This window comes from Clarias gariepinus, chromosome 25 (assembly GCF_024256425.1).
Source record: "Clarias gariepinus isolate MV-2021 ecotype Netherlands chromosome 25, CGAR_prim_01v2, whole genome shotgun sequence".
Taxonomy (NCBI): Eukaryota; Metazoa; Chordata; class Actinopteri; order Siluriformes; family Clariidae; genus Clarias; species Clarias gariepinus.
Window position 1 is genome coordinate 16,285,090 of NC_071124.1, and position 26,129 is coordinate 16,311,218.

Genomic DNA, 26,129 nt, shown 5'->3' on the forward strand with positions numbered 1-26,129 from the left:
AGAGCTTTGCAATTAAATAAGTCTCTGCTCAGTAACAATTTAGTAAATTAAATCAATTGGTCGATTTTTGGAACCGATTCACAGTTTTTAGGTTACTTAGTTTAACTTCTAAACATTAAATGCTGTAAAATTGATGACTTTCTGAAAATGTCACAGCTTTAGCAGAAGATTAGAAACTGCTTCTATTTTTCAAATACTCTTGTTTGCCGAGAGTATGGGTTTGTGAGTGTGTGTTTGTTTTTGTGCCCTGTGCCAGGTTGGCAACCTATCCAAGGTCTACATTACCTCACACCCTACGCTTACTGGGATAGGTGCCAGTCCTCTCCATGACCCTACACAAGAGAAATGATGGTTAGAAAATGATGCAGAGTTTGTGTTGCGACCTTAAGAAACATTTTTGGTTCAAGCAGTGCTGTTATAACTTCAGTCAGTACTCACTCTCTCTCACTCATTTTCTATACGGCTTTATCCTGTATTCAGGGTCACGGGGACCTGGAGCCAATCCTTAGGGCATGAGGCAGGGTACACCCTGGACAGGGTGCCAATCCATTGCAGGGCACACACACAAACACACACCCATTCACACACTGCGGGGAAATTGGAAATGCCAATTAGCCTAACCTGCATCTATTTGGACTGTGGGAGGAAACCAGAGTACTCGCAGGAAACCCACCAAGCACGGGGAGAACATGCAAACTCATGTACACAGAGACGGGAATCGAGCCTGGCCGGGAATCGAACCCGGACCCTGGAGCTGCAAGGCGAGAGTGCTAACAGCCAGTACTTTATTCTATTAAAAATTATAGGCAGATCATATGCGCCTTTATCAAGTTCATATTACTGGCCAGCCACCATCCGGTCAGGATTTCAATGCTCGTCACTAATTTCCTATCACGTACATGATCATGCTTCAGGTCCTGTACCAAGTTATTAGCATATTCGATCAGATTGCAATTAATGCTGTCTTCTCCAACATGGCCTTGATCTTCCATGGTCATAGCACATGTCTGACGAGGTCCAGCAAAAATGCAGCGACATCAAATTAACAACTCAGTCAGAACTCCTTCCAGTCTTTGCCGTCTGTGACATGCTTGTAGTATATCGATGAAGTCTCTAAGAGGTGTTAGTTACGCTATTAACTGGTCGTGTCCGACATGAAAAAATGCAGCAACTTCATGTCAATGGAAACAATCCTACGTCCTTATCAGTCTCTACTGTGTACCTGCCGAGTTGGACGAGTTCTTATTGCGTTCAACCAATTTTTTTGAGAATGTGGCTCTGTGTAATAAAGATAAAGGCGCTGAACAGACAGAATAACCAACGATCAGAAACCTGTTGTTGTTGAGGGACCTTTTGCTTCATGGTAATTATCCAATTTCTGATGGCAGACAGAAAGCATTGACGAATATCCACTACTATTTCAACGCAGCTTGTTTTAATAAAGTAGACACAACAGCAAGGCATTTTAATTAATAAATAAAATCTGAAACATTGAGTAATAAGGCAGCTAGAACATAACATCTGGTACTGATATGAGTTCGACCAGCTTTGTGCTTAACAGCTTGCTTAACAGCTGGTCGGACGATTTCAGGACAGTTAGTTTTTTTAACCACTGCTAGCAGGTGCACATATTTATGCAAAGCTCTTACTGTAGAATCTGGTTAAACACAAGCGAAGCCATTAGTCACCCACGCTCATGACGCATAGCAAGAAGCAAACATGCTGTACAGAGAGTATGCGCATTGCTGACGCTGAGGTAATGATCATTCAGTGACAGACCAAACAAACTGTGACGAACATAGTTGGAGAATTTGTGACTTTTGTACCATATGACCGAAAAAAGCAAGTAGGTGGATACGGTTGCTGAAGCTTGTTTTAGTCAGTTGTACTACACTGTAAATGCATTGTTAGACATTTACATGACATTTGCACATCATGTCTAAAACAGTAGCAAAGGATGGCCTTGAAATCCCACAATGCATTGCTTGGGTAGGTATTGTATTAAAATAGGGTAGCGTCAAGCAGGTTCTCAACTCCATTCCGTCCTGAGGTTAAAAACTGTAGATGCACATCTTGTTCAATGGTTAGGGCGTATTCGAGGTTGATCAGGTGTGTACTGTGTGTAACTCTGGAAGTCAGTGGGCCTCTAGTTTGCTGAATCCGCCATGGTTGGATGCGGGGCTAGATCAGAAAGTTAACCGGGAGTGATGACTCCTGAGTGCGACACGGGGGAAACTGAATCGACTTGTCTACAGTACAAAGCCTGCAAGGAGTTGAACTGGGTGTGTCAGAACTGAGTAAACTTTCTCTGTTGTTGCATCATTTCAAAGCCTGAATTCTGTACTCTTGTATGAACTATAGAGTCTCTGCTCTGCTATTCTGCTTTCACAGTAAGCATAGCCTGCCACAAAACCACCGAAGATGTGTGTGTGTGTGTGTGTGTGCATGCATGCCCAGTGCAGGAGGTTGTTGGCACATCATACAGTCAGTTATTATCAAAACAGAAAGTAACACTGTCGTAATTTATTTATCATCATTCATTTTTGTTATATTATTTGTAGGGATGGGAATCACCAGTCATCACCCAATACATTTTTATCACACTACTATAACTAGGTGCCGATTTGATTTATTTTGTAACTAGCATTGGTAGAGTAGGGTAGAGTATGTAGAAATAGTTAAAAGGTCAAAGCTAAAAATAAACTTATCAGCATGTGATGCATAACTGCTCATAACTTCCCTTTTCCTCAACATTGATTACATTTATGGTGCAATAGTCTGTTTTTATAGTGTACGTCCATTTTTTTTTTTTTTTTTTTGGTTTTAGCCATGCTGTCTCGACCATCTAATCCTGGGTTCACTCTCTTTTTCTTCTTCTGTACCTTCCAAAGTCATCCCGAAGACCACCATACAGTGTTGGCTAGCTACCCTATTCCCTGCAACCACCTTACAGTCTCTTTCATATTGCATCTCCTGCACCTCCTACACCTTCCACCATTTTCGTATGTCACCCTGTATCTTCTTAAAATATGTATTCACCACTGCCATTTCCAACCTACTATAATCAGTCCTTTCACAGTCCTCTCCTGGAGCCCGTACCCATCCATCACCTTCTCATCACCTTTGTTCATTTCTCCAACATGCCTATTAAGGTCAGCTCCAATCACCAATCTTCTTTCCTGTGGGGACACTAACTACCACTTTGTCGAACTCGCTCCAGAAATCTTCTTTCTCCTTCACATCACATCCCACCTGTGGAGCGTATGCACTGATCACATTTATTATTACCCCTTCCACTTCCACTTTTACACTCATCAATCTATCAGACACTCTCCTCACTTCCACAGCACTCTTGGCATGCTCTTCCCTCAGTATTAGACCCACACCATTTCTTTTATTATCTCCATCATAGTAAGGCAGTTTGAGCCAACCTCCAGTGTTTTTAGTCTTGCTTCCCTTTTCACTTGGTCTCTTGTACACACAGTATATTTACTTTTCTCAGGACCATCGAATCAGGTAGCTCTCTCTCTTTAACAGTCATAGTGCCATTCAACATTCCCAATTTTTTTTGCAGTAAGCCATTCTGTGTTGCGCTTTTGTTTTTGCTTGGTGAGAATTGTGGAAGGTGCATCTCTATCGTTTCTGTGTCCTCCGCATACTCTGTGTACAGTATACACGATAAACTTTGGCGCTGATTGGCTCTGCTGAGTGACGTGTATAATCTCGCCTACCTCGAGGGAATAGCGCTGAATTGATTGGCTCTGTTGGGTGACGTATATAGCCACGCCCACCTTATGTAGATTCTGTATCGCAATTGGTGGTTTAGTGGTTAGCACTGTTACCTTGCACCTAAAGGGTCTGGGTTTGATTCCTGCCTCCGTGTGCATGGAGTTTGCATGATGTTCTCCCTGCGTGGTGGGTTTCCTCCTGTTCCTCCCACAGTCCAAAGGCATGCAGATTGGACTAATTGGCGTTCCCAAATTGCCCATAGTGTGTGAATGAGCGTGTGTTTGTGTGTGCACAACAATTTAAATACCTTGAACCTTTAAAAACATTAAAGTCATAACTTTAGTTCATAAGTTAGTTCAAAAACTCATAAGTTTTATTCCTTAGCTTTATTTAACAGCTTCACAACTGAATTAAATGCGAGTTTATCACAATAATTTTCTCGCTTGAAAACCAAGCACAGCATTTAAACAATACAAACTAACTCCAAATACAAGAATATAATTTAAATTGAGCAAAAAGCTACATTTTTACCTAACACCATGTATTAGTCATCCACCATAATTATTATTTCTAAGCAAATTTGGCAAATAATCCACTCCTAACACACGATACCAGTGAATTGCTGAGTGTACTACCCTTTTTATAAAGAAACTGCAATGTTTTACCTCCACAAATGTCCCAAAACTCAAAGTGAGCACACAGGCGTGCATGGTTTCTAACTCAGGCGCTCAAGGCTTCTAACGCACATGATTTTCAAAATTAATTTGTGCTCACGATGCTTTAAGACTAGTGCAAGTCTGTGTAGTAAGTGGATTTTGACACTAATTTGCTTGCAAAGGGTGGAGACAAAGAAAAGGAGGATTGGAAGCTTTTATTGCATTTTAAAAATGCATTTCATCTGCACCACTCGGAAGCTCGTGCCCTCTCGGTTATATCTGAGGCTGATCAACCTGAAAGCAAGCCGATTCTGGTCGCTCTAAATGTAAATTTTTATAAAATCGATTTTTGAGTCAGTGTGGTGTCTCGCCACACCAAGGAGTTTTATTGTGGGTTTTTCTTTCCACCTATCGTTAATCATGTGTGCATTTTGAAGAAAGCCGCCGTACAAGGTTTTTACGTTAAAGAACTCTGACGCATGTGACGGCAGATAATTGACCACTTTAGCAACACTCAAAGGGCCCCAATTATTATATACAGCAAGTGATGACTCATGTTTAAGACCTACATGTAAGGAACGCAATTGGAATTAATGGAAAACAGCCTACAGGTCTGTAACTATAGAATTTAAACCTTCACACTGAAAACACCAAGATGCGAGAGGTCACACAGGTTGTCTTAGCCAACAATGAAAGTATTTGCTTTTCCGTGTTTGCTGCACAGAAGCATTGTGTGTTCTCGGTGCAACAAACGTGGCATGGAGTTTACAGTTGTCCGGCAGGAAATATGAGAGATTGTTTCTTTGTTACTTGGTTGTTTCATGTGGCTTGAATATCAGGCAGTGGAAGGTCATTCATATATATGCTGCATATCAACCATTCTCATACCTCATTCTCAACTCCATACTCATTCACTCATTTACCATTTACTGCTTGTCTATACCGCTTTCTCTGGTATACAGGAGTCTTGGGGCATGAGGTGCCAATCCATCGCAGGCACACATGCTCATTTACACACTACGGACAATTTGGCAAAGCCAGTTAGCCTAATATGCATGTCATTGCCATGCAAATACTAATTTAATACTTATTAAATACTGCCTTGTATTTGCTATTTGAGTAGCAAGTTGATAGGGAAGTGTTAGGGTTTTGGGGGTTTTACACCAAATCTGTTTACTATCCACTTATTAGTAATACCAATATGTTTTATAGCAAATAATAGGAATTCAGTGTAATAGATTTCTATTACACAAACATCATGCATAGTTCTTCTCATGCATAGAGAAGAAAAAAAAAGCAAGAGATATCATCATTAAACTAAGAAAATTGCGAGGTTGCAATACTACTTTTCTTTATCATCACAATCCTAGCTAATGTTGAAATGCTTTACGTTTCAAACCAAAACGGGACGCTTTCCATGGGCATGTGTGGCCCATGATTTATCACTGCAGTGGAGGTGATTGGGTTTATTTGTGATTGTCTTTTGTGATTTGCCTTAGTGGGCAAGTCCCCTCATGTTGGGTTCAGCATTCATGCATTCCAGGAGATCATGGAAGCAGTATGGATACATAACCAAGGTATCTGGTTCATGTCGCATTGTGTAATAAAAATAAAGTATAAAAAAATATAGTGTCAGTTCAAAGTTGCTTATTTTCTGATAAAACAAAATGAAGGCCGGGGAGGTGATAATTTTAAATGACTATACAAGTGACTTTTTGGTCCACATTGCTTCCCTGACGTTTCTTCTTGTAGTCTCTTCAAGCCTGTGTTAAGTTTCTCCCTTTTTCTCTTCCCATGTATTTGTGTATAGAATACTATATATTTATGTTGTTTTTATTTTTATTTTATTTTTTTTACAGATGGTCAGTGAGAAAGTAGGAGCCGCAGAAGGCACTAAGCTGGATGAAGACTTCAAGGACCTGGAGAGGGTGAGGGACAAACCACAACCTCCTGTAGCAGGAGACAGAACTGTGTATACCTGCTATTTAAAATAATCATAGGTGTCCTGTATCTGACGCTCCAAACCCTAAGGGCTCTTAACAAATATAATCAGCATTCTTAGCATATCAATTCACTGACTTTAAAAGAAGAAAACAGACCCTCATTTACTAAGAATTCATAGAGAATCTAAACAAATGCCAGTCAATATAGAAAATTTTTTATGTTGCACCTGCATATTTTGCATATATTATTTTTGCATATTTTTTTTTAAATCCTACTTTAATCTCACTTTTTTAAAAGATTGATCATGTCTTCTGCAAAAAGTAGCTCAGTCCTGTCTTAACCTGTGGAAGATTTGACCAATCATGTCTTCTCCTGCAGAAGGTTTGCCCAATCATGTCTTCTCTAGCAGAAGGGTTGCCCAATCCTGTCTTCTCTAGCAGAAGGGTTGCCCAATCCTGTCTTCTCTAGCAGAAGGTTTGCCCAATCCTGTCTTTTCCTGCAGAAAGTTTGGCCAATCCTGCCCTTTCTTGCTGGACTGATTCCAACCTTTCCCAGGGATTGTTTGACCAATGCTACCTTATCTTGCAGGAAGGTTGAAAAGTCGTACCTTCTTCTGCCGATGTTTGACCAATCTCTCATTTTCCTCCAACTGTAGAGTTCATGCCACATCTGCTGCACCAAGAAGCATTTGACCAATCCCTGTTAATTGTGCAAAAGATTTGACCAGCCCCTCTTATTACTCCTGCAGAAAGTTTTATCAATCCCTCTCAGTCCTGCAATTTTAACCAGAAAGTCTGACTACTCCAGCAGATCAAGGGATGTTGGCAAGACATCTATACTTTCACCCTGAAGAAATCTATATTCATATTGCACCTCCTTCATTTGCATAGCGGTACCAATCCCACTAGCTCTTTCAGAAAGTTTGACCAATCCCTCCCTTTCCTGCGGAAATTTTGATCAATAACTCCCTCGTCTGTAAAACGTTGAACCGTTCCCTCCTGCTTCTATAGAAATTGTGATCTAATTCTTTCCCTTCTTAAAGACCCTTAAGACCCCTGCACCTGCATCTGCCCCTTCTACAAATATTTGAACCAGTTTGGCCCACTCCTGCAGAGAAAATGTAACAAATCCCAACCAGTCCTGCAAACATTTTGACCAATCCCATTAACTCCTGTATAAGGCTTGGCCAGTTCCATGCCTACCACAACCATGTTGCTTTCATGTTTACATGTTTTCTTTCTGGTCCAAAATGAAAACAAATGAGCGATTTAAACCATAGAGACCCAAACCAGAATGAAACATTTATGTAAAATGAATATTCGAACCCATCCAGTCATGTCCAAAGTGTTTCAGTGTTAATGAGCATGACCTTTTTTTGTCCTGAGCTTTAAATCTGACCTCCTGCTGCCATGGGATCCAAGTCCTTCTGCACACCTCTAATTATAATTCTTTTCGATTGTTGCCTGATGGTGTGAGGTGTAATATTGAGTGTTACCCAGCCATAATTGTTAATCCTACTGTATCTCCCTGCTCTGTGTGTTTTACAGAAGGCTGATATCACCAGTAAGGCCATTGTGGATGTGTTGGCTAGGACGTCAGAGTATCTGCAGCCCAACCCAGGTAACCAATACAAAAAGAAAAGCTGTCTAGCCGGACTGCATTTATGTTTGAGCTGATTGTAGTTGCTAGTGGGGAGGAAAAAAAAAGTTTTATTTCAGATTTGTCTAAAGACGCAATCTAATTTAATTAGAAAAGCTCTCTATTAGAAGAAATCACTAGGTTATAAAGCGTGTGCATCTAAGCTTTTGTACATGTCTGATCTTGCCACTGATTTAAGTGTTTCTTCATGTCGCCAGAGCTGTGGTAAATTCTTAGGAACAAGTTTTTTTTTAAACATGATAGGAATTTTTAAATGGACAGTCGAACACTTGCTATACTGTTGCTTAATATCTGTGTATCCCTATGTGCATGGAAAGTTGCAGTAGGATTTGCATGTTATCTCACTGTATCTGTGTTCTGCATTTTGTTGTCAGCATCTCGGGCCAAACTATCCATGCTGAACACTATGTCGAAGATCCGGGGGCAGGTGAAGAGTACTGGATATCCACAGGCAGAGGGGGTTTTGGGGGAGTGCATGGTCAGATACGGACGCGAGATGGGGGAGGAAACCAACTTTGGTACGTGTGTGTGAGTCTGTGTGTGAGTAGGTTAGACTGCTCACAGAAATGTGACCTTGCTGAAGGATTTTATGTATTTGATATTCAAATAAGGCTAATTTTATCAAATACTTGGATTAGTGCCTGAGGCTAAGATGAAGTTAAGAAATGGGAATAAGTGTGAAACAGTCCAAAGGGATAGTTCACAATTTTTCAAGTCTATCATAAATCAACTTTACCATAGATGTAGATTGTTGTAAATGTTCCTGCTCTATACACTGACTGTAAGGTTTGTCACCTGGAATGCTAACTAGTATATGCTAACTAAACTGAACCAAATTCCCCATTAAAAAATTCAGTTGACCCATATGAAGGTCTTCTGCAGTCCAAATGAAGTTTGTATGTTTCCAAATGATTGTGGATTTAGTACAAATTCAACAGTTTTTCTCTCCAAACTAGCCTTATTGCTAACCAGGACTAGCCATGCAGCTATATGGCGCCTACAGCTACAAAGCCTCTTGGTATAATTCCCCAGACAGTAGAACAGGTAGAGATGGCTAAAACAGCATTTACTTGTGATCAATGTGAAGTTTTAATAGAAAGGATAGCAGACTTTTTTGCTTTGTCTAGCACTGACACAGATATTGTCATTGGTAAACTGAGAGCCGTGGCAAAGCAAGTCTCTACACTCTACAGAGAAGATGGAGGCCTGCTGTACAGATTCCAACTGAAACCATAGCTGCGGCTGCCATGTACTGTATCTCAAAAAGAAAGAAAGGGGGAAAAAAAAACACCCACATGTTTAGCATGCTGTTGTCCCACCCTAATGCATGAAAATGCAAATGCATGTTCACAAGCTAATTCTGACTCAGTAAATGCTATAAACAGGTGCTAAGTTTAATAATTTAAATGAAAGCACAGTCCTTGTACTATAAGTACAGATGCACTTAAGATGAGTGACATTTTAATTAGCATTTTGACACCACAAATGCATAACCTAATGCAAAATAATACAATTTGGGAAACGCATTTTAATTGAAATAAATGTACTCATGAATCATCCAAAATGCCTGTTTAAATAAAATCACAATAAGACTACATCATATTGCAAATGTTAATGTAATAAGTGAATTTGAAATTAAAGTTGGAAAAGTAAGTTAAATTGCACCATTACATTTACATTGCTATTTTTCTTGCTTATTTTAAATGTTAGTTTAAATTTTTAACTTTATGGCCTGATGATGAAATGAAATTTCATATGTGGGGAAAAAACACCCAGATTTTACCCACACATACACATGCATACAGTACCAGACAAAAGTTTCCCCATTCAAGAACAATATTGGATTTTTTAAAAACTATAAAATAACATACGGTATTAGCTAATCAAGTAAAAAACAACAATAGTCAGTTGTTATTTTAAGACATAAAAGTCAGCTGTTCTGGAACATTTCTTGCAAGAACAGTAATGTCAAGTGTATTTGGAAACTTCTCAAGCACCATAATGAACCTGGCTCTCATGAAGACCATCCCAGGAAGGCAAGACCAAAACTTTCTTCTGCTCTGTAGGTGGCGCTCTTGTTGAAATGGGGGAGTCTATGAGGAGGATGGCTGAAGTAAAGGATTCTCTGGATATTGACGTTAAGCAGAACTTTATCGACCCTTTTCAGACCATTGTGGACAAGGATCTCAAAGACATCCAGGTAAAAGAATGGCAGGATTGTTTTCTTCCCCCTGAATTAAATAGTTTTAAGCTAGGTACTGTATGGAACAGCTTATAATCTTTTAATGTATGAAGGGTGTTCAAGTCAACCCAGGACTTGAGATGAAATTAGTCAAACATTTACAGAAGACTTCAAATGGCTAAGACACTTAGTCGCAAGAAAACATTTGAATGCTCCAAAGCTTTTTAAAGAAGGCCACACATCAGTGAATGACGATCCAACGTGTGGTGGCTCAGAGCCCACTGCAGTCATTTCCGTGAACATTTAGAGATTGAAACGACTGATAATTGTGGAAGTGACACATCTGTCCGTGGGAGGTTTACACACAGTCATTCATAAACACCACTTGCACATGGAACTCAGATGGGAGTTGTTGTCACCACATCCCCCGGAAAGCCATTTCCTCATGTTTGGGTTATTGAAGGAGTTCCTGGGTGGTCAATATTTCAGACATGTAGCAAGCAGTCCAATCATCGCTCTGGCTGAGAAAACTGTATTCAAGCACTAGTGAAACGTGTAGCAGGGTATTATACAGCAAAATAAAGGTAGATTTTTACTCTCACAACTGAGATTTGCACAATCAAAAGTCCCAGTTTGACTTGAACATCCCTGGTATATGTTTATATTACTAATTGTTGCATGCTGACATTTATATACTGTATGTATCATAATAATTCACCAACATTAGAAGAACGAGTCAAGTCATAATGTTCTGTTCTGTTTTTTTTTTTTTTTTTAACACTGTTTCTGTTTGTCCCACCACAATAGCATCAGCTGAAGAAGGTGGAGGGCCGGAGGCTAGATTACGACTACAAGAAGAAACGTCAGGGAAAGATCCCAGACGAGGAGCTGCGTCTTTCTCTAGAGAAGTTCCACGAGTCCAAAGAGGCTGCCGAGATCAGCATGCACAATCTCTTAGAAACTGATGTGAGTAGACATTATGGGTCGAATTTATTTAGACAAAAACCACACAATACACGAAGATAACTCCAAGAACCTTTGCGGATGTCTGGATTGCTAAACTTCACATGTTCAACGCCATGTTCGAGGCAGTAGTCTGACAGAGAAGCAGCTGAATGACTCACTAGGCTTTTCCTCTCTCTCTCTCTTTCTCGGGGGATTCAAGAGAATATCAGGGGACAGTCTTACTGGCAGCCAATTACCCAGCAGCCCTCACCATCTGCCTGTTATTAGCATATGTTTCAGACACTGTAGGGAATATGGGTAGACATACTCCACCCTTAAAATATGTTTATTTTTTTCATATAATATGTATTCTGCATGTTTGAGTGGGTAGGCGTATGTTTTATTCAGCTAAATCATTAGAATTCCCATGTGGGATCTCCTAATTAAAAAGTGATTAATCATTAATAAGTGGTGTAGTGGAGGAGATCTAAATGAATACAAAAAGAGATTATTGACTGACGAAACCTAAAATATTACAGTAAAAACACGAAGGAAAGCTCTACAGCAGAACCAAAAAACCAGCAAAACCAATCCACTAATTGAAATCTACAGCGCAGAATGTGTCTATATCTACAGGACGTGTAGTGCTTTGTTAATGCTGTATGAGTACTAGCTTCTGCAATGAAAATATCGCATGAATTATTAAACGGAATGGGAAAACAACCTTGAACATGCACATTTGTAAGTAAAATAATTATTAAGAAAGTAGTCATATTACATTGTCTTACAATTACTGTTGGTCAGAACAGGATCAGATTCCCCGCTGCTAACACAGAGCCTGTAGCGTATAAGCAGTGTGTATCTGTCCAAGTCCAGCAGTGTATTAATGCTGTTATTATCAGGTTTCCAGTCTAAAGTAACATCCGTATCATTTCAGTGCACTGTTAATCTTTGCTTGGTAAGGTTCACATTCAACATTTTAAACTGCAACTGAACTTTACCATTACATCTTCAAAACCTATTGAGTGATATATTTGACTGAAATGATTTCCTTGTTCTATTTTTTCGAGGACACGTAATAAAGCCGCAAGTTTGCATTGTCTGGATTGGATTGGAAAAACATTGAGATAGTAATTGATGAATGAAAGCATGATAAAGTCTTATTGAATTCATTCTTTTTTTAACAAAGCATTAGCATTTAGTTATTTCCTAAAAACTCGAACACCTCTTTCATCATTTATGTATTTTGTTATACATATTTTTTTGACACCCGAAATGGCTTTATTAGGCTAATGTCATTTTGGGTGTTCTGTGCATTAGACATTTCAACACTTTTTAAGGGGGCGTACTGTATTATTATTCACTTTAAAAAATATATATTTTTTATATATTCAGATGGGTCTACAACAACAAAAAAAAAAAACACTTTTCAATTTTTTCGTTTTGGCCTGTTCTTAAACAAGCAAATCAGATTTTTTTCATCCTTTCTTTCTTTGTGACCTCATATACAGTAGGACGATGACGAGCCCTGCCCGGCTTCTCTGGTGGGGTATGACTCAGCAGGAGCCTAGTTAAACTACCAGCCAGAGTCTGGACACATGTTCTGATTCCATGGTCTTTGTTGATTTAAAAAAAAAAAAATCCCAATTGCATGGTCTTTCTTTCTTTTATGAAGGCATCCAAAATTTGCAATAATCTTCTTTGAACAGTTGATATTAAGCATGTCTGCTCCTTATGCTCTGTAAAGTACAATGGCCGTGAAGTGCAAAACTGACGAGAGTCAGTTTCATCATGGTAAAATAATTTATGGTTGTTGTTATTTAAATGCATAATGCCTTATGTTTTATTTCATAGTTTTGAAAAAAAATCCAGTATTAGACAAACTTTTGACTGGTACTTAGATAGGTACTGCATAGACCCTGTACATAGGAGGCGAAAACCTCTGAGATCTGTGTCAACTTTTTAAAATGAATATATTCTCCATGTTTTTCTTTTGTCTGAGCATGTTAAAAACAGGCTTTCTCATACAGTGCTCAATTCACTGTAGCGTATGACTTTGACTTTGTGACCGTAATGACCATCATTACACATCGCCATTTTCCTTAGCCCAGATGTGCCGGTAATGGCTGGAAATATCGTGAAACGTGTCTCATCTATACAGCTTGCTTTTTCCTCCTCAAATTTTCGCTCTGATCATGAACAGCTGATGAGCTGCTCTCTGACCCCCCGAGGAAAACCCATTCATGCGTATGTGATCATTTTAGCACTAATGCAGTGATGAAACTGCAAATAACCCAATTTTCCTCTATAATTTGTGACTTTTGTGTATGTTCCATAATTGACTGGACAGAGGCCTCTGATAATGCAGGTCACTCCGAACATGAATGTAGGCTGTCGAGGCAGGAAGATTAGATCTGAAGGAAAAACGAGGCTTGTAATGTGGCCATCAATTAGAGCTATTTTTATACTAAACGTTTCGTCTTTTATTTTTCAATTTTCATGCACATTAAATTATTTTCATACTTACTTCTTATTCATCCTCATTATAACTTATTTTGGTCCTCTGCAGGTCATGAGTGCATTTTGATTAGAGAAAAGCTCGAATATAATATAGCAACCGGTTAACAGCATGCTAGATCGGCCTAACTCTTCTAATAGAAATATTCTTTAACCCTTTCATAACCTGCTAGTGCGCATTATTAAAGGTTGAATATTTCTGACTATTCTACACTCCACTCCACTCTTTACCGAGCTGTTAAAATTATTCCTTAATAGCCATTAAAAGAGAAATTAATTAATATGAATTAAATTCTGTGTGCTCTAAATGCATTGCTTGTTCAGTTAAGTTGTTTATTCATTTATTTATTTATTTATTTATTTATTTATTCATTAACACCAAATTACCACATTTATCATGAACACAAAAGAGTACTGTCAAGCCTCATTCTCTTTGCTTGTGTTTAGAGCCGTGGAATTAAAGCCATTATGTAATCAAGTCAGTCTTTTGATGCTTGGTTCGATAAATTTGACATAATTTAGATAAACGTACAAACTTTAATGGACTAAAATTTAATGGCCTAATTTCTTAAAGGTATATCTTTTGCAAAAAAATTAAAATACAAACTGCTTCCATCTTTGGTAATGTACTTGCAAAGGTCTTGTTTAAAGGTTGTTCAAATTGCACATGTTGCAAGGAAACCAATAATGCACTGGAAGTACATGCAAACTCCACACCCACACTGTCCCGAGATGTGAATCGTACTCTCGACCCTGCAGGTGCTGGGTTGTCAGCTGGTCACGAACCAGGCTTCAGTTACTTGGTACGAACCTGAGTACAGGTGGGGTGTTCAGTAGCGCAAGCAAGTCAGGTATGAAAGCACACCAAGTTCCATATGTCAGTACAAAGGAGGGCTTCTAGACTTGTTTATGCCGTATCGTATTCACTTTTATTTTGCACACCAAACCTTTTGAAGTTTGGATAGTTTACAGTATGTGACTCATCAATTCGTCCTTCTTTTCGCTTATTGCAGACTACATCATTTTTCTCTGCTGGTATAAAATAGGAAATGGAAAGGAACAGGACATCAATCACATGATTTAAATTGATTCGTTCACTTCTGTTGCAGTTCAACTGCAGTTCAGAACGATTTAAATTGCACCAGACGTCGAGCTTTTCACTGTGAAGAGTTGCTGTGTGATCTTCTCATTTCAATTCCTCCTGTACCTCTTTCAGAGGCAATCTCTAAAGTTAGATAAAGACCGTCTTTCCATCTGTCTTGGCTTTCTGGCTCTCGGATTAGCTGCTCACTCAGGCACTGCCTCATCTGCTTCAGAACGCTGTTTGTGCCGAACAGAGCAGCTGCTCCTTTGGAAAACGTTGCCTGGTTATTTAGTTCCATATGTAACACTTAAATGAAGAATAAAGATGTGCTTGGCTTTTCTTTAATCGTGTGTGTGTTGTGCATGTAGGTGGAACAGGTGAGCCAGCTCTCAGCTCTGGTGGAGTCGCAGCTGCAGTATCACAGGCAGGCGGTGGAGGTGCTGGAAGAACTGTCTGAGAAAATGAAAGACAGGTGTGAATCTCTCACTCCTCTTCAGTTTTTTTCCTCCTCTTTGCAGTTACATGACCTCGCTTTATTTTTCATATCTTTCTGATATTGTCTTCCTTTTTCTTATGTTTTCCTGCCTTTTTTCATACTGTTCATTGTTTGATGGCTTCTCTTATTTTTTCTTTTTTCTTTCTTGTCTGAAACTTGATTTCTTTTTCTTTACTTTCTTGACTCACATGCTTCTGTGTTTGTGTGTGTCAGATTGAACTATGCCCAGGCTCAGCCACGTCAGAAGCGGATGCCCAAGCCGATGCCCAGCTTTGACTCCGACCTCGAGTCTCCTAACGGGGGCTACAGTCCTCCACCTGTGCAGTCGAGCTTTAATCCAGGTGAGCTTCACCTCACTTCCTGCCTGCGCTGTCCTGTTCCAGTCAGCGTGAACATGAATCATAATGACTATTACCTACATGTTTTCGGGGGCACTGTTGAGTTCAATCAGAAGCTGTGAATTAATTAAGATTTTTTTTTCTGTCCTATTAATGTGAAGAGAGAGAAGCAGAGAGTCTGCTGAAGGAACAGCTGTTTATAGTTGACACAGTGTACTCATGATGTTCTCTTTATTCCTGCAGCGCCTGTTTTACCCAACCGAAACTCCACACGCCAGAAACGCCAATGTGAGTCTCGCACACACACCTCATATTCATACACATTATATATTACTCTTTATACACTTTATATTCTAACAGGAATAATTTGAGCTTTTTTGAGAATAATTTCAGCTTTTTTGAGACGATCCCGTCTGTAAACACTTAAAGCAGTAATAGCACTATGTCCAGGTTGGGAAATATACAGTATATATCAAGAAAAGAAAACAACTTAGGAGACGTGAACTGACTAGAACTGGGTTAAGAAGCCTTTAACATGAAGGGAGGGATAGTGTTGAACCGTCAACTTTGTGGACAAAATCTGTTTAGGGAAAAAAAACAAAGAAATCATAAACCCTTGGTGAAGGTGCATGGTTAAAAGATCAGCAGTAATAGTGAAAATAAAGGCATTTCCATACACACGCAATGTGATGAACTTATAGGACTGAGACTAAACAGCAGTTTAGCCAATAGGAAAACCAATTGTTAGTGAGACTAATGAGGTGGGAGAATTTGCTAGGGAGCATAAATATTGGAATTTGGAGCAATAGAAAAAGTTTACCGCGGTATATGAATTAAATCTGCTCCAGTGGTGAGTTTTCAAGGTGAAATTTCGAAGCAGATAATCCGTTTCAGCCCAAAACATTACCAATATTATTAATTTCCAACACTGTAATTATATTTGTACACATAAAAACAACCAAAACATTTAGAAAAAAAAATATGTAAATGTAAAAATATGAAAGAAATTGCTTTAGATTTTTGCTTTAACCTTAAACTCTTGGCAATGGTGGCTTTAAAAATGAAACTGAAAGTGGCTTCGTAACATGTTGCGCAGCCATATACTGTAATGGGTTTCTATAAAGCTGCCGATCATTTGTTTTTATGGCGTTGTATCCTTCAGTAACTGTTAAAAGAAAATTTAATCTGTTAAGTAATTAATTCATACGAGAGTTACATAAATTGCTATGACTTCACTAAATAAAAAACAAAGCAAATATGTAAACTCGCTTTGTTTGGATTTTCACTGACGCAAACAAGAATTTTATATGCTGAGGGTCCACTATATGTAGTTTGCTGACTTCCCCTTTTTTGATCCTTCATTCATCCGATGGGTGCGTCAGGGTAAGAAGAAAAGTGCATGACACAACTGTACAACTGTACAAGCCTCTGGAGGTAGTGTTATGATATAGGTATGGCAATTAGCCTAACCTGCATATCTTTGGAATGTGGGAGGAAACCTGGAGGAAACCCACCAAGCACTGGGAGAACATGTAAACTATGCACTCAGGAACATTATGTGGCAGTAAAATTAGATCATATGGAATTTTCCCTCCCTGATCCACACGGGCGTATTTCAAAACTTAAATTGTAAAAGAGTGGTTCTGGGAGCATGAGGTGTTATTTTCACGTATGAACTGGCCCTCACATTGTGTGCTGTAATCAAAGCTAAAGGGGACTAAATGAAATCTTAGGGTGTGCAACGTTTTTTTTTTTTTTTTTTTTTTTTTTTTGACCAGGCAGTGTAAAAGTATTTAAGATTTTAATTAAGAGAAACTCACTTTAGTCTTAAAAAAAATCTGTAATTGGGAAAACGAAGAAAGACAGTAATGCTATATCTCTTACAAATTAACTAGTAATCTAATTTCTCTCTCTCTCTCTCTTTTAATTGTTTTGCCATCTGCTGGAATTTCTCTTCTTCTTGCTGCCTTGCTCTGTCTCAATTTTTTCTCCTTTTTTCTGACTGCATGCATCTCTCTCTGTACTAATATGTCTGTCTTCCTTTGTCTATCTTTCTCTTACTCCCTCTTTGTACATTTTTCTCATTTTCTCTGTCTGTCAATCTGTCTGCCTCTCTCTCCCTCTTTCTCTCTCTATACATCTTTGCATATCTGTATTTTTCTGTCTCTGTGTGTACACCTGTGTCAACCCCATCTTTCGATGTATATATCTGCCTGTTTCTCATTCTGTATCTTGCGCTGTTTCTCCCCTTCACATCGCTTTATAGCAGTGGAGCAGCCTTGCTGTAAAGCCCTGTATGACTTCGAGCCAGAGAACGATGGAGAGCTGGCTTTCCGTGAGGGCGACATCATCACACTGACCAGCCAGATTGATGAGAACTGGTACGAGGGCATGCTGCATGGCCAGGCCGGGTACTTTCCCTGCAACTACGTGGAGGTGGTGGTACCACTTTCTAACTGAAGCCCATGACTGGAGAAGCGAGGAACAGTTGCAGCTGGGACGAGATGGAGAGTTAAACACTGCAGGAGAAAAGGCTGGAGATTCGGAACAGTGTATTGAATACAAACTACGCCATAAGACACACAATCTTGTTTTGTCCTGTGCTGTTTTATTTTTCCCCCCAGTATGTCTGTTCAGTCAGCTTGCCGTTAGAGGAGGGTCTCTAAAACACTACCATATTAAGAATCCTTGCCCTGCCCTCCTCATGGACTGACTAAGCCAGGAGAGATTATATCCTTTATTTTTTCCAAAATCTAAAAAAAAAAAAATTACCAATATTATAAAATGTTTATTATTTAAATCTGCTGTCCTTTTTAAGTCTTCCTTTCACAGTTGTTTAAACAGGCTCATCTTTGAGTTTTTAATCAATGGACCTTTTTTGTGTGCGTACCCCCTGCCCTCTAGTGGCCATCCCGCGAAACAACACCACAGATCATTTGGCTTCTCAGCAGGAACCTTTCATTCAGAGGTTTGATCATGATTGTATTCACCCTATTTTTTTTAATTATTTTTTTTACGAATAGTTTGACCTTTTGAAAGGGGTTATTCAGAAAGGTCTGACACGTGTTTAGTTGTGAACAGTGTTGCTCAGGCGTCCCTGACTATTTCTCTGGCTGGTTAGGAGAAATAATAAGGAACAACTTGGTGAGCAAATTCAGGAAGAAAAAAATAATCACTTGATTCCAAAAGAAAATGTTCGTTTTTTTTTTTTTTTTCTTTGGCAGATACTTGATTTGTCCATGTCTGTAATCTGAAACTAGTAGTTTTCAAATGAACCATGCTTTTGTTTCCTCCCCTGTTCTTTCTGTCTGGATGAAGCAGAGCTGCTCTCTCTGTGAGTCTCTATAAGTTTAACCAGTAATTGAAGACCAAACATTGACCATTTTAATTACCTTTCTTTTTTTTTAAATACTATTATTTTTAAGTTGTTGGTGTGGGTATCTGTATGTACAGTTTTCCATGCACAGATGATGCCACAAAAGGAGCACATGGTTTGTTTTATGTAGTTTGTTTATTTTTTCAACTCACAAACTGTTAAATGAGGCCTTAAAAAATGAGGAGTTTATATGACTCCGATATTATCTTCCGTGTCTGGGCTGATGTAGTATTATATTTGCTTTTTCTTTCCAGACTGTATTTGGTAAGCAACACTACAAAAAAAACAACTTTTTTTTCCTCTTTTTTTTTTTCTTTTTTCGCTGCTACCCTTTAAGATATTTAGCATAATTGAAACCGGTCTACTTTTACCTAAAGACATTCCAGAGCCATTATGTCTTTTGAGTCCACGCTACCACCTTTTTTTTTTTTTCTTTTAATGGATGTTTCATCAGCACAGTAAAATGTGAAATGAGGCGTCTGTCTTTTGTAATGAACTGCACTGTGGTGGCATCTGTAGGTTTTCTTTCTTTTTGCTGTAATGCTTTTGAGGACAATCTGGGGAGGGACAGATGGTCGGACACTCCGTATGGTATTTATTTGAGGTATTAATTTGTGAATTCCAGGTTTCACAGGACAGTTATGTCAAAAATGCCAAAAAAGCTTTATTTTAAAACATTGCAAAGAAACCTAGGTATACATGAGAACCTTGTGATATGAGATATGAATATTATGTAGCTTTAGCGTCTTGTCTTAAAAGGGCTCCGTTTGGAAATGAGGTTTATACTAAAGTTTTAAAGCCTTAACATTTGTACCCGTTTCTCTCTTCCATTACTGTTTTAAAAGTTTCTCTGTTTTAAGTAAATATGAATTAAAATTTATATATTCTCATCTTGAATAGAAAAATTAAAAGGTCTACATTTTCTTTTTTTCTGAATAGTGGATTGATATTACTCTTGGGCGGTGTGAGATGTTCCTATCTTACCGCATCTTGTAGCAACAAGCTGATTTGGCTTGCTTGTTTCCTTTTACTGTCTAAAAACATGTCAGTATGCCAGGGGTGTTCAAGGTACCCCAGGACCAAATGCAAAACTTGGACAGGTGTTAACCAGCCTGTGGCTTCTCACTTGAACAGCTTTATAGGTGACCTGTCTCTTTTTTTTTACTTGACTTGTAAATTAATTTACACAATGATACTTAGTCATGGCTTCAGACAAAAAATCTTAGTTTTACCATCGAGGGGTTAGTTGACTCAACCAAGCACAAAAATCATTTTGTTGAGTCATCTGTTTTTTGTTTTTTTCAAACTAGGTATTAAAAATTCTAATGCAATTTATGGCTATGTTAGCTTAAAATGGGGAGAATTTACTTTTTTTTTTCTTGATTGTGAAGAATAACAGGAGACCTTTTATTTCTCTATATAATCCCCTGCTACACTAATGCACTCATACGAGCGCTTCCCTAGTTCATGGGTAACATCAAGATAGAAAGTTTTTCAGTAGACCAGAGCCATGATCAAAGTGTCTACTTCACATCTAAATTGCTGGAACTTTTTTAATGACCCAAATATTTGGGAATGGATTGGAGGGAGGTCAGGACTGTACTGTTTCTTTTTTCTTTCTTCCCCCAAGAATCAGGGATTCCCACAAACAGTGTTCAGCGCAACGACTGCAGTGGTGTCCGACCCACCACGCCCAGGATAGTCATTCATAGACGTACTGTATAGCATTCTTTAAAATGTTTGCACCATTCGAATATTTTACTGCAACCAAGAGTCTCGTCACCATGCTGTGCTTGAAGTCTGTGAATATCAATCGTTTTTTCTCTTTCAATGGAAATTTCATCACAAGTCCCAATTTAAATTGAATGTCCCTTGTTAAAAGGAAAAAAATTTTTTTTTTTACTTTTTATAAGCTGATATTTTACTTTACTTTCTACCCTAAACAAGAGTTCTGCATTGTGTAAATTAGTTAGGTTTAGAAAATATATTTTATAATATCAACATTACGTATTGTTAGCTCTAAATATTAAATGGTTTGGACATGTTTACATTCTTATTTATTTCAAATTGTTGGGAGGGGTTTTTATAAGGTGCCTCACAGGACACTCCATAACAACCGTGTCCATTGAGGGATTCTGCAGAGGGAGATTTGGGAGTATGGGGTGATGAGCCCATTATCACAGACCATTAGATCCCTGTATAGCAGGGTGAAAGTCTGGGCCGCCTTACTGAAGCTGCTGGGATCAGAGTTAGCGCCTCTAAATCGAAGCATTTAGTTCTCAGCTGGAAATGGATGGGTTGTTCTGTTCAGGCATGAGAAATGAGATCCTGCTTCAAGCAGAGTAGTTCAGGTATCTCAGGATCTTGTTCAGACTGAATCAAAAGCTTGGCAAAGAGATCAGTGCATCCAGTTATATGGGCATTGTACGTACCAGTCTATTGTGATGAAAAGAGAGCTGAGCTGAAAGGCAAAGTTATTGATTTACCAGTCGATGTATGTCCCCTCCCAATCCTCACCTATTGTCACGAGCTCTGCTAAGTGATCAAATGAATGAGGTCATGAATAGTGGTGGAAATGGCCTTCATTCGCATTGTGGCTGGGCTCAGCCTTATAGCTCAAACTCACACAAACTAGCCTCTGCATTAAAAGAAGCCAGCTGAGGTTGTCTGGGCATCTGGTTGGGATGCCTCCGGGATGCTTCCTTGGGGAGTTGTTTTCGAGCATGTGTAATGGGAAGAGGACCTCGAGGGAGACCAAGGATTAGATACAGAGATTATGGCTCCGTCTCAATTCCTTGCCGGATCATGTCACAACATTTTGACTAAGGCTGTCCCATTTTCAAGATTACTTTAAAAATGTGGTAGATAATGTAAATGCAGAAATTTTACTGCAATAAAATAGGGAGCTTAAAGTTGTACAGTTGTATGTGAACAAATATAAAGCAAAAGTGCAAAAATCGCAACATTTTAAAAAAGAATTTAAGAATAGACTGCATGGGCAAAATAAAAAAATTTCACGCTCTTCACAATTTGTCCAAAATGAGACACATCTTGTGTCTCTCATGTGGAGGAGTTGGTGAAGGTGCCTAGGGCCAAGGAGGTCTGGGTGTCTCTGCTTAAACTGCTGACCCTGTAGGATAAATAGAAGAAAATGTATGCATGGATAAATAGAATTATTGGGGGTATTTTTTCTTCTGTACACCACAATAAATTTTAAATCAACATATGATTAAAGTGTAGATCTTCATCTTAAATACAAGTGGTTTAACAAAAACAAAAAAGTTCATTGCATTTGGGAATACAACCACTAGAACCGGGGAAAGTGACATTAAATAAAAGGCAACTTTGAAAGATACCAACTCAATTTATCTCAGAATAAGTTGAGAAGAAGCTTCATGTGGGACTCAGCTAAACTTTGGAATGAATAATTGCACGAGTGGTGGGTTGTGGATTTAGCCGAATACTTTTATTGTGCTTGGATTCCAGGTAAAAACTTCATAGTTTAAGGGAATAGAAAATGTATAATCAGCAAGACCTATGGTAATACTCTGATGCATAACAATACAATTTTGATGGAAGACAGACTTATAAAAATCCAGGCTATACTTAAAATTCCACAAAAACATAAAATTGATGGTCAAAGAATTTTATTCCTAGTGAAGAAAACCCCTTCAGAACATCTAGCCAGGTTATGCGCAATTTGGAGAAGGTAGGTGTATCACTGTCAAGGTCTGTCAAAGTCAGGGTGCATTATGCAGCTTTATGAGGCCATTGTCTCACATTAAAGAAGCCATTTTAGCAAAAAAATCTTTTAAGCTATTGCCGTCCAAATCCACTCTCATGGTTTCTAAGACATCTTTAGGCTGCCCATATGGGGCCATTCTCATTCACAGCAAGTAGTCCCAAGTGACCAGAACTTCAACCAGACGTATAATACACTAATAGCTAACAGCATGCTTTTATTATACCCATAGATTTAACTGCACTTACAGTACAGCACCTTTCTTAATCCCTTTGATAAAATGACAGAGCTTACTACAGTATATAATTAAATGTTTCTGTCATTTCTGTAGTCTATTGTTCACTGAACTGTTAAAATATTCCTTAAAAGCCATTTAAGGTAAACCTTCAGGTGCATTAGTCTGTGTGCTCTAAATGGAGTGTTTGTTCAACAAGCAGAAGTTATCTGTATTCATTAATTTTTGTCGTCATTAACACAAAAATAGATCCGTTTTGTCATGCATCAATCTCTCTGGAAAAGCAAACAGAAGGTATGTCCTCTTCCACAAGTGATATCATCATAAAATTGTTCCTAGCTGTAAATAACTGAACAGAACTACTGTGACCACTACTGGTGGCTCAGCGGTAGGTGTTTTGCCTGCCATGCACATGGCCCGGGTTCGATTCCCAGCCAGTGCCCAAATCCCAGCCACTGGATGCAGTGCTTGTCCCAAGCCCGCATAAAATGGGAGGGTTGCGTCAGGAAGGGCATCTGGCATAAAACCTGTGCCATGTGTGTGGTTTGTGTGTGGCGACGCCTTGCCAGAATCAGCCGAAAGACCATCAATAACTACAGTGACCAGTACAAGACAGTTAAAGACTGGAAAACCTTACCTGATCAGTGGTTTAATGTTGCCATGAATGTTTTTTTGGCCTACTTTAGACCTGTTAAAACCAAACAATCACAGCAAGTCTGGAGCTATCTCAGAAGATTAACCCTGGACAGGGTGCCAGTTCATCATGGGGAACACACACACACAACCTTGGAAATCCCAATTAGCCTAATGTGAATGTTTTTGGACTGTGGGAGGAAACAAATCAAGCACAGGAAGAACATCCAAACTCCATGCACACCGACCCAAGGTGGGAATCGAACCATTGACCCTAAAGGTGCGAAGCCACAGTGGTAACCACTACACCACTATGATGCCGCATTTCTTCATATTAAATTAAATTTATGTAGATTAAGTTTAAGAAACTTTCCTGTAATAGGCTGCAAAGTGCCTAAAGATACTATTTACAAATGGGATGTTTATGTAACACCCTCAGTAGCAACCTCATTTCCGCTGTCATCTGTTTCACCCACTCAACATTCAGTATCATCAGTATACAGTACTAAACACTGGACTGAATATCTGTCATCTGCACCTGTTTCTAACCGGTTTCTGACTTAAATATATTTTTAATGCTTAAATAAGAATGTTTTTATTTAAACTTGAAATAGCAAATGGGCAAGAGCCTTCCATTGAATAATTACTACAGTGAATAATATGATTTAGCTGGAAACAACTTCTTTAACCCTAACTGATTCAGCCTAGCTTCTCATTTTCTAAACAACTATGTCAAAAGACATATCCTGTAATTATGGCGAAGATGTTCTACTGATTCATAAGGGTCAAATTTTATTGTCCTGCATCAAGAACAGGAAAACAACCAAGAAGATCCCTCAAAGGATTGGGACTAAACAGCTGTGTAGCCTAAAAAAACACTTACAGTATCAGTGAGGCTAATTGTCTACAATTTGCTAGGGAGCTAAAGAATAGACTGTGGAGCAGCACTGGTACCCTGTTTGAGAGTGATGGATGCAACAACGTAAGAAGAAAAGTCTTGCACCCATCATGCCTAGTGCCTACTGTATAAGCCTGTGAAGGCAGTTTTATGATCTGGGGTTGCTTCTGTTGGTCAGGTCTATGTTTAGCAAAGCTATTTGGCCAAAAAATTAGGTTAGCTAATGACCTGATTATACTGAATGATCAGATTTTCCCAACAAAGTTTTTTTTTTTTTTACCCTTCCTAATGGCACTGGTATGTTCCCAGATGATGAAGCCAGAATTCATCAGGCACTCTTCAGGCATTATTCATGCTTTAAACATGATAAAGCATGTATTGAAAATAATTATGTTTATCCTTTCATCCTGTACTTATTGTTTATTATCATATGTGTAGTGTATTAAACATGGCTTCTTTAATGTGGTCCTGTAGTTTGTGGATTCCTTTCATTATTAAATAATGAAATAAAATGCAATAAATAGCCAATTTAGTATTATACCACCGTTCTATTGAGATCTCATTTTCAAATTTTCTACAACAGTGGAAAACTGTGAGAGTACTGTTGGCTCTAATTCAAATCACAGGTTTATATTCATGCACTTGTTCTAAAAGTCCTGTAGTTTCTATAGTAACAGCTCACACATTGGGACTTGTATGGTGGACATAATTTAAGCCAAATAATAAATGAGTTTAAAAAAAAGTGCTGTTATTTATTATTTTTTTAAATGCATAGTTTTGATATGGTGAGGTTTTTTGTAGGGAAAATTAATTTATTTAATATTTACAGAAGTGTCCAGTGCATTGTCAGTAATAGTCCATAATTTTTTTTTCCCGCCATATGAGAATCTTCTGCTTTCCAGTTTGTTGTTGCTACATTTTTATCTTTTTATTTTAGGGTGGAAAAAAGTTTGGGAAAATTAATATTTATATTTGTTAATGTATGACAACTTGTCTTGTAAACATTCTATAATATTAACAGCTCATACATATCTATACATAGTTTTATATAACTATAAATTGATAAAAATTACGGTGTGTACTTTGGTAATACATGCAAGACTATAAGAATCAGCAAACTGCTGTAGTACGAAAGGCATAAAACATTTCTGCAAGTGCTATAAAATGGAAAATACCAGCAACTCTCCTAGCATTGATGCTTTTTCTGTAACAGCATTCATTTTATTCCTTATATAACATAAAATTATGTCTAACTGAGCTCTGAATGTTGATGCATATAATTTTTTTAATGTGAACCAAAATGTCCTACTACTAAAAAAAATTATTATACCCTGGACAAGATGTTGTTTATCTCAACATCACAAAAAATGGTCACTTTATACTCTAAATGTCTTCAGGGAATAATCTAATCAGAGGCTGTCGTATTGGCCACCAAATATGAGTTGTGAGCAGACTATTGTGTGTGTGTGTGTGTGTGTGTGAGAGAGAGAGAGAGAGAGAGAGAGAGAGGATTTATCTATGAGCAGATAGATGACTGCCAGCTTTCACCAGGAGAAGAAGGCATGTCATTTGTTCTGGCATGCTAGCCAGTTTATGGAAAGCCAAAAGCTCCAAAACAGCCTATATAGTTTCAGAATATTTCACTCATCGTCTGTACCACTTTGTCCTGTGTACAGGGTCGCTTATACCAGGAGA

The 26,129-nt window shown here is 38.5% G+C and overlaps 1 protein-coding gene across 1 annotated transcript in view; it reads left to right on the plus strand.

Moving 5' to 3' along the window:
* Nucleotides 1-19,731, plus strand: part of sh3gl1a (SH3-domain GRB2-like 1a) — a 29,409-nt gene extending 9,678 nt beyond the window's left edge. The window contains exons 2-10 of the mRNA XM_053487157.1: nucleotides 6,245-6,313; nucleotides 7,877-7,949; nucleotides 8,363-8,506; nucleotides 10,055-10,188; nucleotides 10,978-11,136; nucleotides 15,085-15,188; nucleotides 15,426-15,553; nucleotides 15,794-15,838; nucleotides 17,817-19,731. Coding sequence (XP_053343132.1) covers nucleotides 6,245-6,313; nucleotides 7,877-7,949; nucleotides 8,363-8,506; nucleotides 10,055-10,188; nucleotides 10,978-11,136; nucleotides 15,085-15,188; nucleotides 15,426-15,553; nucleotides 15,794-15,838; nucleotides 17,817-18,010 — 1,050 coding nt within the window. The 3' untranslated portion in view covers nucleotides 18,011-19,731. The remainder of the gene's footprint in view (nucleotides 1-6,244; nucleotides 6,314-7,876; nucleotides 7,950-8,362; nucleotides 8,507-10,054; nucleotides 10,189-10,977; nucleotides 11,137-15,084; nucleotides 15,189-15,425; nucleotides 15,554-15,793; nucleotides 15,839-17,816) is intronic.
* Nucleotides 19,732-26,129: the final 6,398 nt, after the last annotated feature.